The following is a 14,855-nucleotide window of genomic DNA, read 5'->3' as shown; positions in this document are numbered from 1 at the left end:
AAACCAAACTCACAATGTTGAAAATCTTTGGACTAGCCTATGAAATATGTATGGCTTGATAGCCCTATAATAACCTATCCAGCGACCAGCGAGTCTAACATTCAAGCACAATTTCTAATGTTTCCATCAGTTTACTATGGGGCTTAGAAAAAAAAGTTACAAGCTCAGCAAGATTATCTTACATCTGTTGTAATGCATTGGATCCTTGATCATTTCGTTGAATCCTTAGCTTGTTAGTTTTAATCTATTTTCATAATTGGTGGTCATTGAAACTCGACCCATGATCTATTTTTAGCCTATTGCATATGGTGCTAGCATTGTAAGTTAACTTTGTCAGGAGAACATCTGCAGCTATAATGCCAGAGGCATAACTCTTGATTTGTTGGAATTAGAAGGCCGGTGTTGAAAATGCTGAACATCTTGACATATAATAATGCACATAATTTACCAAACTAACAGTAAATACTACAATATGAAAGACCTACAAAAACTAGACCTAAGACACATTTTTAAGGTCCTTGATATGTTCTTTGTTCAATCTTTACTTGTTTCTTCACTGATTTAAATGCAGCAAATACAGCTTCATGATCAACTGCGTTATCACGAGTATCATAGCTTGTTTCCGCAGAAGAGCTTCTGAGTATGTCATATAATGAGCTGCCATTAGCTGTTTCACTTCTGGTCTCTGTGTGTTGGGTACTCAATTTGGCCTGAGAGCCAGTAAATTTAGCTGAGCTATTCTTCTTCGGCTGATTTTCTTTTTGGCCCTGGATATGAAGTGTACATGTTTAGATCAAGATAACAAATAAGACAATCAATATGCTACGATTGCTATGCAAACCCAAGTGTACTTGAATACCCAAGCTTGAGTAACGCAAGAATGTAAGATATGATATGTATACACAGTATGTACATTTGCTTGTAGACATAGCCATATTTATAAGGGATCCAACATAGGAACTCAAGGTGAAATGAAGATTCACGTGAATATACATACCAGATTTTAGATATGGGTAGTATCAATTCAGAATTTATTATTAGTCTATTCTAACTCATCGCATAACAACTTGTAAGTAGGGATCTTATATGCTGCAGTGTGGATTAATCTGCAGATATTTGAAATTTGAGAATAGATGCTTCCTTTTAATGTTAAAATGACTTGTGAATTAAGCTTTACCATATTGAGTGAGTCTTCCAGCGAAGTCATTGAGCTCCGGCTATTGCTGTCATCTCGTCCAAAAATAAATGATTTTCCAGTTTTTGGTCCATGCCTATGACTTGAAGGCCCGGGATGGCTGGATGCTCGTCGCAAAAAGGAAGACTACATTTTCAAAAGCAAAGTATCAAAGAATGATCAGTTACATAAACAGGGTATAAAAAATCAGCAGGGAAAGCATCTTTCAAAACATTCTGAACATTGTTGGTCAGAAGTCAGATTGCTTACTTCCGAACCCAGCAGATCATACCATAATATACCAGTATTCTTTACCTTTGAAGAGTCACTGCTGCTCCCTTTATTGAGTAGAGCTTCAAAAATTGCTAGAAAACAGAAAAACAAAAGACAATGAGAACAACAGCAGACAAACTATAAGGTAAAATTAAGTATACAATGCTAATCAAACAGGTCTGACTTTACATGGTGTTTTTGATTTCTTCTTGGTTTCAAGAGGAACATTAACCTTCTTTATACGATCTAGAACTTCTTTTGATGTCTCATCCGCTACTGGTGGCAGAACTTTGGGCTGCTTTTCCATTTCCTGATAGTGATTACCAGTAATTATAAGATTACACAGAGAGCAATTAGTAACTCTGGCAAGTATGAAACAGAAGCAGAAGCAGAATAAACATTTAGGTTGTAGTATCATATACCACTTTTTGAAGCAAGCACTGCTTAGACAACATTCTTTCTGTTTCTTCGTCATCAGAAGACACGAAACCATCATCTTTATCAGTAAACATGAGGGGAATCATTTGCTTTAGCCTTTTTGTAGTTGCACGAGAACTGGACATGTGAGGTACATTCTTATCTTCTTCATCATCATCTTCCTCTTCTTCTTCATCAGCATCTGTTCTGTCAGCATCCTCGTTATCAGAAATGGATGGCTCCCTCTTCTTTGTACCATACTTTAGCTTCTGCAAGAGCTTTTCTGTCACAGCTTCGTCGTGTTGCTGATCCCATTGCTGGTGCAATTGGTTGCGCATTTCACCATCAATTGGCTTTTCTTTAACATCAGTAGCAATATAATCACAATTTTCTTCCATGTCAGAATTATCCTCATCGTCTTGCTCTTGAGAGCGCAAAAAATCATCATCGCTATCATCTTCCAATGCTTCTTCATCCACAAAGTCTTTGACTGGATCACCAGTTACAGTGGAACTTCTTTGCAGGTGTTTTGGGTGGGGATCAGTATTTTCCTTGTCACTTTCTTCATCACTAGAAGAGCTGAAAAATGTACAAATACGATTATCAAGTTCAAGGTAATCAACAAAGAGCAAGCAAAAGCATGCCAAACAATCCTAAGCAAATATATCAAGTAAAATGGTAATTACAGGTCATCATCAACAGCTGCAGAATGGCCAGAATCCCATCTTAAGTTCATTGATGGTGCTGATGGAGTTATATCTTCATCAGGGCAGCTAGGTAACTCATCGTCTTGTGAATTATTCCTTTCAGAATCCATTAACAAGTCCTACAGATTGTACATTCACATTAAACAACTATAAGTTTAGCAACAAAAACACAACTCCAAACAGCTTACAAACTACTGTAAGAAACAAAAAATGAAAGATAAGTCAACAGGGAAACCTGTGTATCATTGATCGGAGCACGAAACGAATGTGTGATTGCATCCTTAGAAGGCTGCATCAGATCACAAACATAAATTCTTAACAACCCTTACTCAAAATAATCAGAATCTTAATGCTTGTTTATTACAATAACAATAAACATGCCACAACATACTATTTGAATCAAATTGCCACAAGTAGTTTGCTCATCACTTGATTCGGGTTTTTCTTCACTTGTTGGTATCAAGGAAACCGCGTTTTCCTTATCCTTTTCAGCAACTCCATCATCCTTAACCTGATCTTTTTCGACACCTCCATCATCCTTAGCTAGATCGTTTTTAGTACCTCCAACTTCCTTCGCCTCGTCTTTATCAGCACCTCCATCTACCTCCTCATCCTCTTCGGTGTAGGAAGCCCACTTTTTCGATACCTCCATCTTCCTTTTCCTGATCTTTTCCAACACCGAAGAAATCGATTTCTCAACCATAGGAATAGGCTTAAATCCCACACCTTTCATATCTACACAAAACCAATATACACTTATAAACACCAAAATAAATGCATAGTAACTGCGAATATTATTCAAAAATCGATGTCTCTGTTAATAAAACTACCTCTCATCACCCTTTGAAAATCTGCTTGCTGATTTGAACGCGCTTTCCTCTCCTAAAACAATCATTTTAACGAGAGAAATTTTGATTCAAACAACAAATTTAATAAAAAAAAAAAAAAAAAAAAACCAAATCACTATACTAGTATCAGAAATCCTTACTTTCTTCTCCTTGCGACTCGAAACAATCGATTTATTCTTCTCTAAATCACTCCTCACTCTTCTCTTCTTCTCTTTATTATCACGAAACTCAACCGAACCTTCTCTTTTCTTCTTCTCCTTATTATCACGAAACTCAATCGAACTTTTCCTTTTCTTCTTCTCCTTATTATCAAGAAACTCAATCGAACTTTCCCTTTTCTTCTTCTCCTGTTTGTTCTTATTCTTATCAAAATCAGGATCGTCATTCTCATCCTCAGACCCGAACCCATCAAAACTGTCATCAAAATCCAAAACCCGCTTCGCAGAAAACTGACTGGAATCCCCAAATAAAGGATCAAACCCATCAAACTCATCATTCCCTGTATCCAACCCATCAATCTCATTACTCGGAGCGGAACTGGTAGTGACATCATTTGCAGTCGAATCGTTCTTCTTTAACCGCTTCATCTTCGGGTTCTGATCCGTTGGGGTAGGAGCTTCAGACTGCAGAAGTAGCAATTGATCTAAATCACTTTCGGAATCCATGAAAATGGAGGAGAGAGAGATAAGGCTGAAAATGAGATCTGAAATTGTGAAGTATAGCAATTGGAAGACAGAGAAAGTAGTGAATAATTTTTTAGAAATAATTTAGTGGGTAAAAGGAGAAATTTGGAGAAATGGCGAAAATTTGAGTTAGGGAAATGAAAGTAAGGCGCGAAAGTGAAAATGTGAAGTGGCAAATTGTGAAATTAGCTCCCGCCTAAAAGTGAATGATGGGTGCGATCTGCCAAAAGTGCGCGGTTTCTGCGAAATGAGCTTAGACTTTGGTTTTATATGTGTAGACGTGTAGTAGTGAAATATGACACGATTAATCATCTTCTTAATAAAGTAAGATGTATTATTGAAATTGTGAATTGCGATTTCGTTGTAATGCACTCTAATTTGTCCTCTTTTTTTTTTTTTTTTTTCGGGGGAGATAAGGTGGTGTGATTTGTTTTTATTTATTTATTTTTTTTTTTTTAGTGTTTAGTTTTACTAGCTTATAGTTTATTCAACAAAATTAATTGTGGTTGTTAACATTAAGCCTGTTTACGGATTGGATATCCGAATACTTGGATATCAAAAATTGATATCCAATCCGATTTGAAAATTTCAGACATCTGATATTCGGATATCTAAAATTTTTGGATCGGATGTTTCGAATATCCATTATCCAATATTAAGTAAAATTGATTATGAATTTACGAGCACTTACGAAATTCGGAAATAAGGGTATGTTCTCATTGACTGAAATCAGCTGAACTGAACTAAACTGAACTGAATTGAACTGAGCTGAACTGAACTGAACTGAACTTAGTAATTAGTGATTTTTAACAACGAATTAGTGATCTTTGATTATTTATTGATTATTTATTACTATACATATGTGTATATACATATGTACATATTAAAATATTTATGAAAAATATACTTTATAATTATAATATTTATGGAAAATATATTATAAACATGAAACCCCAAAACATTTTAAACACATATACTATATAATTTAAAAATAAAATAGTATTATGACAAAAGAACACAAAACACTTTGTTGTTTAAACTTTTTTTAAAAAAAAATAAATAAATAAAAAAAATAAAAATAAATTATGTTTTCAGTTGCAAATAATCGTTGCTTGTTGTACTCTACACAATTTTACTCGTTTACATGAACTAGGGATTCCATTCACGCACCAAGTTGAAGTCATGGAGCGAAGAGAATATCATACTATGTACGATCCTAATAGAAAAGCAGTTATGGATATTGTACGACAAGAAATAACTGATTAGATATGGGAGTCAATTCAGAGGAATGCCAAGGTAATGGAGGAGCTTGGTGGACAAGAAGAAGACGAAGAACTAATCGATTATGAAAATTAGTTTAAGTTGTGTAGTACTCTAATTTTCTCAATGAGTTTAACAGTAGAAATGTGTATCAAAAAAATAGAACCATTTGAACAATGAATTGTATTATTATTATTATTATTATTATTATTATTATTATTATTATTATTATTATTATTATTATTATTATTGATATTATCTCAACAACAAAAGTCATACAACCTACAATAAATTAGTGGGAAGCCGAGATACAATCTGGGCCCCCACTCCTCTAGCTATTGCAAATCCTACCCTAGTGAAGATATGAGCTGCAGCACGAGCCCCAATGTCTTGCGTCGTTGAGAACCTTTGAATCCGCTTTAGTAACGCAACAACCTCTTTCTCTAATTCCCCAAGCGAAGAAAAGGAGAAGGGAATGAAACCATATCCAATCGCCTGACATCGAGCTTCATACTTAACCCGCTTCCGATGAGCTGCATCAGCCACAACCCGCCCAGGAATGAAGTCAGATAGCCCTGTCTGTGTCAAAGGAGAAGACCCTGTGAAGTCGACACATACATCTCGACCACGATCCCATGAATAAAGTAACACATCAGCAGGTCTGAGGGCCCCGTCATAATTATTATTATTATTATTATTATTATTATTATTATTATTATTATTATTATTATTATTATTATTACTATTATTATTATTAATCTCAAAAACATACAAAGTTATACACCTTATAGAAAATTAGTGGGAAGCCGAGATACAATCTGGGCCCCCACTTCTCTAGCTATTGAAAAGCCGATCCTAGTAAAGATATGAGCTGCAACACGCGTCCCAATGTCCTGAGTCTTCGAAAACTTCTGGATCCGCTTCAGCAATGCAACAGCCTCATTTTCTAACTCCCCAAGAGAAGAGAAAGAGAAAGGAAGGAAGCCATATCCTATTGCTCGACAACTAGATTCGTACTTCACTCGCTTCCGATTAGCCGCATCAGTCACTACCCATCCAGGAACAAAGTCAGAAAGCCTAAACTGTGTCAATGGAGAAGACCCTGTCAAGTCAACACAGACATCGCGACCACGATCCCATGAATAAAGTAACACATCTGTAGGTCTGAGAGCCCTGTCGATCCCTCCAGATAACCCAATGTCCACCTCCTTCCTAGCAGAAATCCCTGACCGATAGCAAATATTAACAAGGATATCCCGAACAACATTGTGCCGATGTTTAATACCCACCATACCAACACACAACACCGTGTGATCACCGAAAATATCCCCTGTGAAAACCCTTATTATTATTATTATTATTATTATTATTATTATTATTATTATTATTATTATTATTATTGTCGTTGTAATAAGAGCTTAAAAGAATGAAATTATTATCGTCGTTGTAATAAGAGCTTAAAAGAATGAAATTATTATCGTCGTTGTAATAAGAGCTTAAAAGAATGAAATTTGGCTTTATATCATTAGCAATATCATTAGACATAAACTGAACTGAACTAAATTTCAACGTATGAGAACAGACCTTAATTCACTAATTTTATAGCTAAGTTGTACAACATATTTTAATAAAATAGTTTTCAGACTTGTTCTCTTAACATGAAACAAGTTGATATGATCTGAATTTTTTAAGGTCTGATCAGAATTTTTCTGATCTAGTCTGGTTTGATTTGATTTAATCAATGCTATATACTAAAAGACACACCAGCGATGACACGTGTCATCTCCTGGCGTGTCCTTAATTATTTTTTTTCTTTTTAAAAAATATTTTAATTAAGGAAACAAATCATTTACAAAAAAATGATTTATTCACAAATCTTTCTAATATAAATTGGGCAATATATACCAAAAATCAATATTTTTAAATAATTAGTGACCTATTTTACAATAAAGATTTTTGCCTACTTTGTTTCAGTTGTGTATTGGAAGTTACAATTAAAATTGCAAATATCAAATTAACATATCACATACTTTTATTATTTCTTGACTAATTTATGATTATAATATTTCTCAATAAAAAAAAATCAACGTGCATGGCACGGGATCTAACCTAATAATTTGACTAAACTTTGACCGCATTTTAATACTAATCTATAAAGAAAAACATAATCAAAATGGATCATGTTAGATTCGCCTCATCATGAACTTTTTAAATATGTAATTTTTATAATTTTTTTTACTACGCAATTAACAATATTTAACGATAAGTAAATGATAATCAAAAGTTCTGATCTTGTCTAATCTGATCTGAATTTATTAATGAATAAGTAATAAGTATCTGAAATAAGTTGAAGATAATAAGTCCTTCCTTTTGCAATAAATATAATTATATCAAATATATTACGAATCCCTATTTTTTTTATAAAATTTCTACAACCCTAAAATGTTTCACTTGTTCCCCTTATGAATAATGCTCACATGTGTGAGAAAGCTATGTGGCTTTGTCTTTGTTGTGTTTTTTTTTTTTTTTTTTTTTTTTTTTTTTTTTTTTTTTGTGACCCTTCTATGAGCCTCTGCATCCCTTCCTCCTTTCTCAGCTTCCTGCTTTCCTCTTTGCCTCTCTCCTCTCTCAACTTTCTCTATCTTGTAAGAGCTAATGCATGCGTTGCTAGGGAGAGCTTTGTCATCCTCAAAGTTTTTTTTCTTTCAATTATAATGTTCTAGAATTCAAAAAACCCTAAGTCTTCTCTCCTTTTCTCTTACTCTCTCTCCTCTGCGGCGCCTCCATTGCTTCCTCTAAGCCTCATCTTACAACCACTCAATCATGGCGGAACATGTACTATTTTAATCTTTTTACTTCGATTAACTATATTTCGGTCTTATTATATAATCTTATACAAATAGTATTTATTTTATCATTTAATTAATTAACATTTCATTATTTGTAAAACAGACTGAGAAGGCCTTGAAGCAGCCTAAAGTATTTCTAAGGTAATCATCCAACTCTGTAAAATGCTAAAATTGTTAGATATTTAAGTTAAATTATTCTATTTTAATAATATTATGGAAATTGCAGCTTGAAGAAAGCTGGAAAGAGAAAGCGACCACGGGGAAGGAGGAAACAGGTTCTGGAAGAGCATTAGTTTGGGTTTCAAGACTCCTAGAGAAGCTATTGAAGGTTAATTCTTTTCCTTTTTTAGGCTGGGTTTAAGTATTGATGACCTTGCTTAACCTCGAGATCTTGTTGTTGTTATTCATGTTCTTCACTCTTCTACTTGTTTGTATTCATTTTAATTGTTTTCTAAAATTTTAATTGTGGGTTTGTTGAATTACTTGTAGGAGGCTTCTCCTTCCTCTATCTCTTAGACCCTTTTCTGGGTGGTTAATTGAGTCTGATGAGGAGAGAGAAAGAAGAGAATTATACTGTGGCATGATTGAAATTTACTGGTCTTTCGTTGATAAAGCTGATAAGAAATTCGCTAAGATCAGGGATTTCCCTCTTTATGAACGCAAGCAATAGGTACATTTCTTTTGTTGTTTTTTTCCCGATTGTTCAAGCCTTTTGATTGTTGATTTTAAGGGGTAAAGATTGTAGATTATACTTTTATTTTTATCTATATATTTTATATGGGTTTTGTACTTTTGTGTCTGAATTGGGTTTTGTCAATTAATGGTAAAATATGTAGTTTTGATTGTTGAATTATACTGTAAAGATTGCTTCAGATATTTGTTTAATTATGTCAATTAATGGTAAAATATGTAGTTTTCTTGCATAAAGATTGATTTTTGAGAGTGAAAGATTTGATCTTGGTTGTTGTGTGACATTAGGTTGATTTGTTTATTTTCTAGAGTTTGGTTTGTAAAAATGAATGTTGTGGTTAAATTATGTGATTGATGAAGGAATTAGGTTTTGTCTTAGTTTGGAGATGAAACGAATGATTTTGATTGCTTAATTAGTGTGACATTGTGTTTATTGCTTGGCTTCTGTTTATTGATTTGCTAAAAATGCCTAAACTTTAGCTTAATTATGCATTTGCTTAGAATGCTTCTTGCAGGTTTAAAAAGAGAGAGAGAGAGAGAGAGAGAGAGAGAGAATGGTTCTTGCAAGATGGTTCTAAAAGAAAAATAAACATTATCTTCAATGGTTTGTTATTAGCTGTTGAAGAGAGTAGATTGTCTATCTGAAATTTTGTTCTTCTGAAATTAGTTGCACCTTCTGAAATTAGTTGCAATAGGAGTAAGTGCCCCTTGTTTACTTAGTTGGTGTTCTTGAGTACCTTGTTCTCTCCTCCATTGAAGCAGTATCTGAGGTAAATTTTTCTTTAAATTATCGAATATCAATTTTGCAAATTTAATTAGTCTGAACTCAACCTTTATTCTTTCCTATGACTTCATAATTCTATTACATTTCATAATAAACCACTAAAATCATTTATTTATGTATAACTCTTAATTGTTTGTCATCTAAACAAGGATTTATAACCAAATGCTATTATAAATTACTAAATTAAGCATTTTGTGAATAGAGTACCATATTTTCTTCTGATAAATAAATGAATTTTGTATTATTGTGATATGGTATTTTGGTTTCGTGGTTAGTGTGTTTGTTTTTCTTTTCCCATCATTTACAAAGTTACAATCTTGGAGTTGGGCCTGATTGCATTTATTAAGTAATGAAGTGCCAACCAAAGAAATAAGAACACACTACCAAGGAACTGTTATTGTGTACTCATGGGAAACAATATAAGAGACTAACACTCATCATATTCCTGTTTTAGATCCTAACATGCCATTTTTAATTTAGATGTATATTTGTGTATTTCTTGAAGTCGTTATTATCTATTTTTATTGTATGTGGGAATTGATGTGCACCAAATTTAGATTAAGCTTGCCTTTTGATAAAATCCTCATTCGTGTTTAAACTCATGCGTCACTTTTGAGTTGCCAGAATTTCCATGTAAATATGTAAGTATTTCCTGGTGTTCTGGTGTTGTTATCCTTGGAGATCTTGTTGTTGCTCTTCAAGTTCCTCACTCTTCTACTGGTTTGTATTCATTTTTATTTATTTGGGAGAAAACATTCTTTATACTATCTAAGGAATACCCCTGATAACGGATAAAAGCAAACATGAACAATCCCAAATTTGATTGATTCATGGTCTTAAGTCTCTTAACACATCATTTTGATTGTTTCAGCTAAAATTGATTTGCTTGTTAATTAGAAACTCATGTTTTCAGTTTGGGGATTAGCATGCATGTTGGGTTATCAAATTATTGTATTTGCTTAAATATGTTTGCTCCTTTCTAGAGTATTTTTTTAAAACTCCTTTTTACTGATCTTTGTTGTTTATTTTTGAGGTGGTATATATGAGGAGAAGAAAAGCAAGGGATAATACTTGGAGAGGCGGCTATGCTAAGTATCTTAAATTTTCTAATTTTTTTACTTTTAATTTTCCTGTTATTGAAATTGATTGTTTGGACTTTTTTTTTTAATTTAATTTTATCTTTTTGGTTATTGATCTTTAGTCAACTTATTGATGAAGAGAAGTAGAGCACCTTTTGCTGAATTATTTGAAAAAATTGATGCAGTGGACGCAAGTGCTGGCAAACGTGTAGCAGAATACTTCTTGATTGACTTCTTTATTTAAATATCCTTATTTTAATTTATTTTACAATTTTGTCTAAATATTTGAAATTTAGATAAATGTTCTTTATCAAGTAGCTTTAATGTTTTATAATACGTGCGATATTGACAAGGAGCATTCCTTATTTTGAGCTTAGTTTTTTTGTTGGGTAATCACTTACTTCGTATATGTTAATTTGCTATTGTCTGTAGTGCTATTAACTTGTGTTATTGTGTATAAAAATCGTTATAAACAAACTAATATGGGATTTAAACAATAAACACCCAATAACATAGTCTAAATAAAATCGCATAACATACTAGCCAAAAAAAGTCACACTTTCGGCCTCACTCACTAGCATCACTACATTGCTTTGCGCGCAAAGCGCGCGTGTGCAACCCTAGTTTTTTATAAAAAGTGGAAGAAAACTCTTATGAACAGTGTGAAGACAATTATATCCCTTGAAATATTAATTTACCTATTTACCCCCATTTATAATTTGATATTCCTGAACCTCCTTTTTCACTCCTTTGTATGCCTTTGACTCATGATCTTCTCTCAATTTCGCTTTATCCCTTCTCTTATTCTCTCTATTATCTAATACCCAACTCCTTGATGGCATAATATCCTTTCATCTTCTCCTTTTCTTTGGTAATTTTCTGGTTGGATTTTCGATTTTTTTTAAAAAAAAAAAAATATTTTGACAAGAATCAGTTGTATTTCATTTTAAGTTTCTGATGTTGGTTTTGATTTTAATTTCAGTTATATTTCATTTTAATTTTTTGATATTGGTTTTGATTTTAATTTTCATTTTAAGTTTTGATTTTTCTGATTAGGCTTTGCCAAAACAACAAGCTGTTGATTAGCAAGCTTCAAGTTTATTGGTGATAATGGCAGGTAAATTTTCTATTTTCTAATTTTTGTTTTTTTGTTTTTATTTAGATTTATAAAATATTCAAATTTATTAAAAATGAGAATTTAATTGTTTAGAAGCACATGATTTGATAAATTTGTTTTCGAAAGTTTGGTGTTTTGTTTTGCATGACAATAAAAAAGGAACAGGGGAAAATACTCACTCCCAAAAGGATGAACTCATTTTTTAATTTAACTTATTTTTATGGGTCAATATGTAATACCTCGTATTTTTATATGTATTTTAAGAAGTATTAATTTAATTGAATTGTTTTTTTAAAAGTATTTTAATTATTCATTTTAAATAAGTTTGAAAATATCTATAAAAGGAAAGTTTATTTAATTAACTAATTTAATTAAGTTGGGGTTTAATTTAAGGAAAGTTTTAATTTAGTAAAGTTTTATTAGGGATGGGATTAGGAAAATTAAAAGAGGAAAGATAGGGAAAAAGGGTTTGTAGGAAGAGGTATAAATATCCCACTTATGGGCAAAGCAACTTTGCCCAGAGTGGAGAATGAAAAACCCAAGGTAAACTTCTCTCTCCTTTCTCCTTATTTTCCTTCTTTTTCTTTCTCCCTTTTCCCCTTTCCCTTTTCTTTTTTTTTTTCGGCTGCTCTTTCCCCCCCCCATTGTCGACCACCGGCATCAGCATCAGCCACCGACACTGACAACCGGCGTGGTGGCTGTCGCTGCGAATGTAAAAAAAATCGAATCTTTATTGTTAAAAACTAATTTATTCCTAAATCTAATTATTAATTTTGAGTTTTGGGATTTGATTTTGATGTTTGATTATAAGTATTATGTTAATTAATTTTCAGATTATGTTTTTAATTAAAAAACACCAATTTTTGAAACGCTAGGTTCTTGTTTTTAATTAGACCTTTGATTAAAGTTTTTTAAGGCTTAATTATAGCAAGTTTTAATCAAAATATAGTGCTGGAATTTTTAGTAGAGCACTTAAAATCAAGTTTCTGTAGAAATTTTTAATTACCCATGAATTGGGATTAAATTATGATGTTGTAAATATAATTTCATCATGTTTTAATTAAATTATGATGGGTTTTATAACAGTATATATTGCTGGAAATTTGTGTAAAGTGGATTTTAATACTCTTCTATCATTTTAAATTGTAGGAGACTTTGAAGTGAGTGATTTTTCTTAGTCGTGGCGATTCTAAGATCGTATACAAGGTACGTTCGCGTACTTAGCATAATTATGTTAATATTATAGCATGCTAAATCATAGGCGGATCTATGAAGGGGCCTGGGTGGCACCGGTCCTCCCAAATTTTTTATTTTTTATTTAAGTGTGTGTAAATTTATGGGTTAAATACAATTTTAATACAATAAATAATATCAAATTATCTTTGTCATAGTGGTAATGCGTTAGTTTGGACTAAAAGTCTTAGGTTCAAGCCCTTATACAAGCATTTTATTTATTTATTTTATTTAGTGCCCCTCCACACTAAATATTCTACATCCGCCAATGGATTATTGAATGGAAATTAATAGTTTGGAATATTATCTATGAACTACATATTTATTTATGGCATGTTAGAGAGCATGTGTAATTAAACTAAATGTTTAATTTAGTTTGGAATATTAAAAAGGAATTTATTTATGAATCATATAATTTTTATTGATGCTATAAGCATGAGGAAAGAGTTATATAAGTGTCTATGTACACGAGGAATAAATTATATGTTGGTGCCTTAGTGCACTTAAGGTGTTTTAAACACTGAAGGATAGGATTTGTGGTGCTTTATGCGTTTAAGGTGTCATTAGCACCGAGGTAGAATTAAAAAGGATTCAATATTAAATATTATGTAGTCACTAATTATTCAAGAATTAAATTGGTATATTTGATTGATTGAATAATTATTGTTGATTGAATGATTATGGTTTGAGAGTCATCACCAAGTTTAATAATTTGTAAATAATGTAAAGTGAAAGAGATTACGTACCAAAACTCTTATTACGTATATACCTTGAGTATGAACATATAGGGGGAGTTATGGGGTTTTATATTTAACCATAACTTCTACTGGAGTACAGACGCTGTACATTCTTTTTATTATTATTATGCGCAGCAATTCCGCCACTTACGGGTGGTTATTGATGCTGGCACGTTCAGCTCCCGTGTCAGTAACCTCAAATTTATTTGGGGGCGGTTGAGGGGGAAACCCGTTCGATGCGTAGTCAACATTAAATAAATTATGTAGTGTCTAGTTAGAACTGTTGTTGAATATTAGTTGTATGCTTGAAACACAGGTGCAACGAAGTAAGTTGTGTGTTGATAGGAAATTATATGTTAGTGTGTTAATTACGCTTATGTACTCAGTTTTGCTGATTGTGTGTTTTGTGTGTTTGTTGGCCTTGTCTTTACCTTGGCCCTATGATGACCCATTTTTAATGGAGAGTAGTGGAAGTAAGTAGAGATAAGTTTTTCAGGTGATAAAACATTTTCATGAATGAGCATGAGTGAAGAGCGAATTATGCTAGTTTCTATAAGTATATGAATGTGTTATTGCTTTAATTATTTATGACTTTATTTATTACACGTGACTAACGAAAAGGGTTTTGAATTTCGGTTTTGCTTTAATAAGGGCTACAATGGTTCCAAGTTGACGGTTGACTTTATTTTACTTCGTTTGACTTTGGTTTGACTTTACTTTCGTTGTTTGATTTTCAATGTTGACTTGGTTTAAAATGTTTTGAAATTAGTCTTCTGCTGTGTCTTTGATAGTTGCCTTAACTGTTATCATGGTGGCGGTAATGTCTTAGATATTCCTATTTAAAGTTTTAAACAGGGAAAAACAGGTATTTTAAAAGGAAGAAATTCCTACGGTGTTACAAAGTGGTATCTGGGAGCTTTGGTTGAGATTTTATTACCACTAAAGCTAAATCCGTGTTTCAAAGTATTTTAATTGTAAACTTGGCCAAGTACTTATTTATTGGT

The 14,855-nt window shown here is 32.5% G+C and overlaps 1 protein-coding gene and 1 long non-coding RNA gene across 3 annotated transcripts; one reads left to right on the top strand and one right to left on the bottom strand.

The window, feature by feature from the left end:
• Positions 1-291: 291 nt before the first annotated feature.
• LOC145641029 (uncharacterized) lies at positions 292-4,305 on the bottom strand. Of its 2 annotated transcripts, none has more exons than XM_081692224.1 (10): positions 3,560-4,302; positions 3,402-3,453; positions 2,963-3,306; positions 2,807-2,860; positions 2,551-2,690; positions 1,870-2,443; positions 1,637-1,757; positions 1,490-1,539; positions 1,178-1,321; positions 292-767 (listed from the first exon to the last, which is right to left on the bottom strand). In XM_081692224.1, the coding sequence occupies exons 1-10, from the start codon at positions 4,082-4,084 to the stop codon at positions 510-512; spliced, it is 2,262 nt and encodes a 753-aa protein (XP_081548350.1). In that variant the 5' UTR covers positions 4,085-4,302; the 3' UTR covers positions 292-509. The 2 variants fall into 2 exon arrangements, with proteins under 2 accessions (XP_081548350.1, XP_081548351.1); XM_081692225.1 differs by having other exon boundaries at positions 631-767; positions 1,680-1,757; positions 3,560-4,305.
• Positions 4,306-7,940: 3,635 nt separating this feature from the next.
• LOC145641028 (uncharacterized) lies at positions 7,941-8,788 on the top strand. Its single transcript, XR_014115108.1, has 3 exons — positions 7,941-8,197; positions 8,438-8,539; positions 8,701-8,788. It is a non-coding gene; the product is annotated as an uncharacterized LOC145641028 (long non-coding RNA).
• The last annotated feature ends 6,067 nt before the right edge of the window (positions 8,789-14,855 follow it).

Source organism: Chenopodium album, chromosome 7 (genome assembly GCF_948465745.1).
Source record: "Chenopodium album chromosome 7, dcCheAlbu1.1, whole genome shotgun sequence".
Classification (NCBI taxonomy): domain Eukaryota; kingdom Viridiplantae; phylum Streptophyta; class Magnoliopsida; order Caryophyllales; family Amaranthaceae; genus Chenopodium; species Chenopodium album.
The sequence above is the reverse complement of the archived record's forward strand: the minus strand, read 5'-3'. Positions and strand labels throughout refer to the sequence as shown.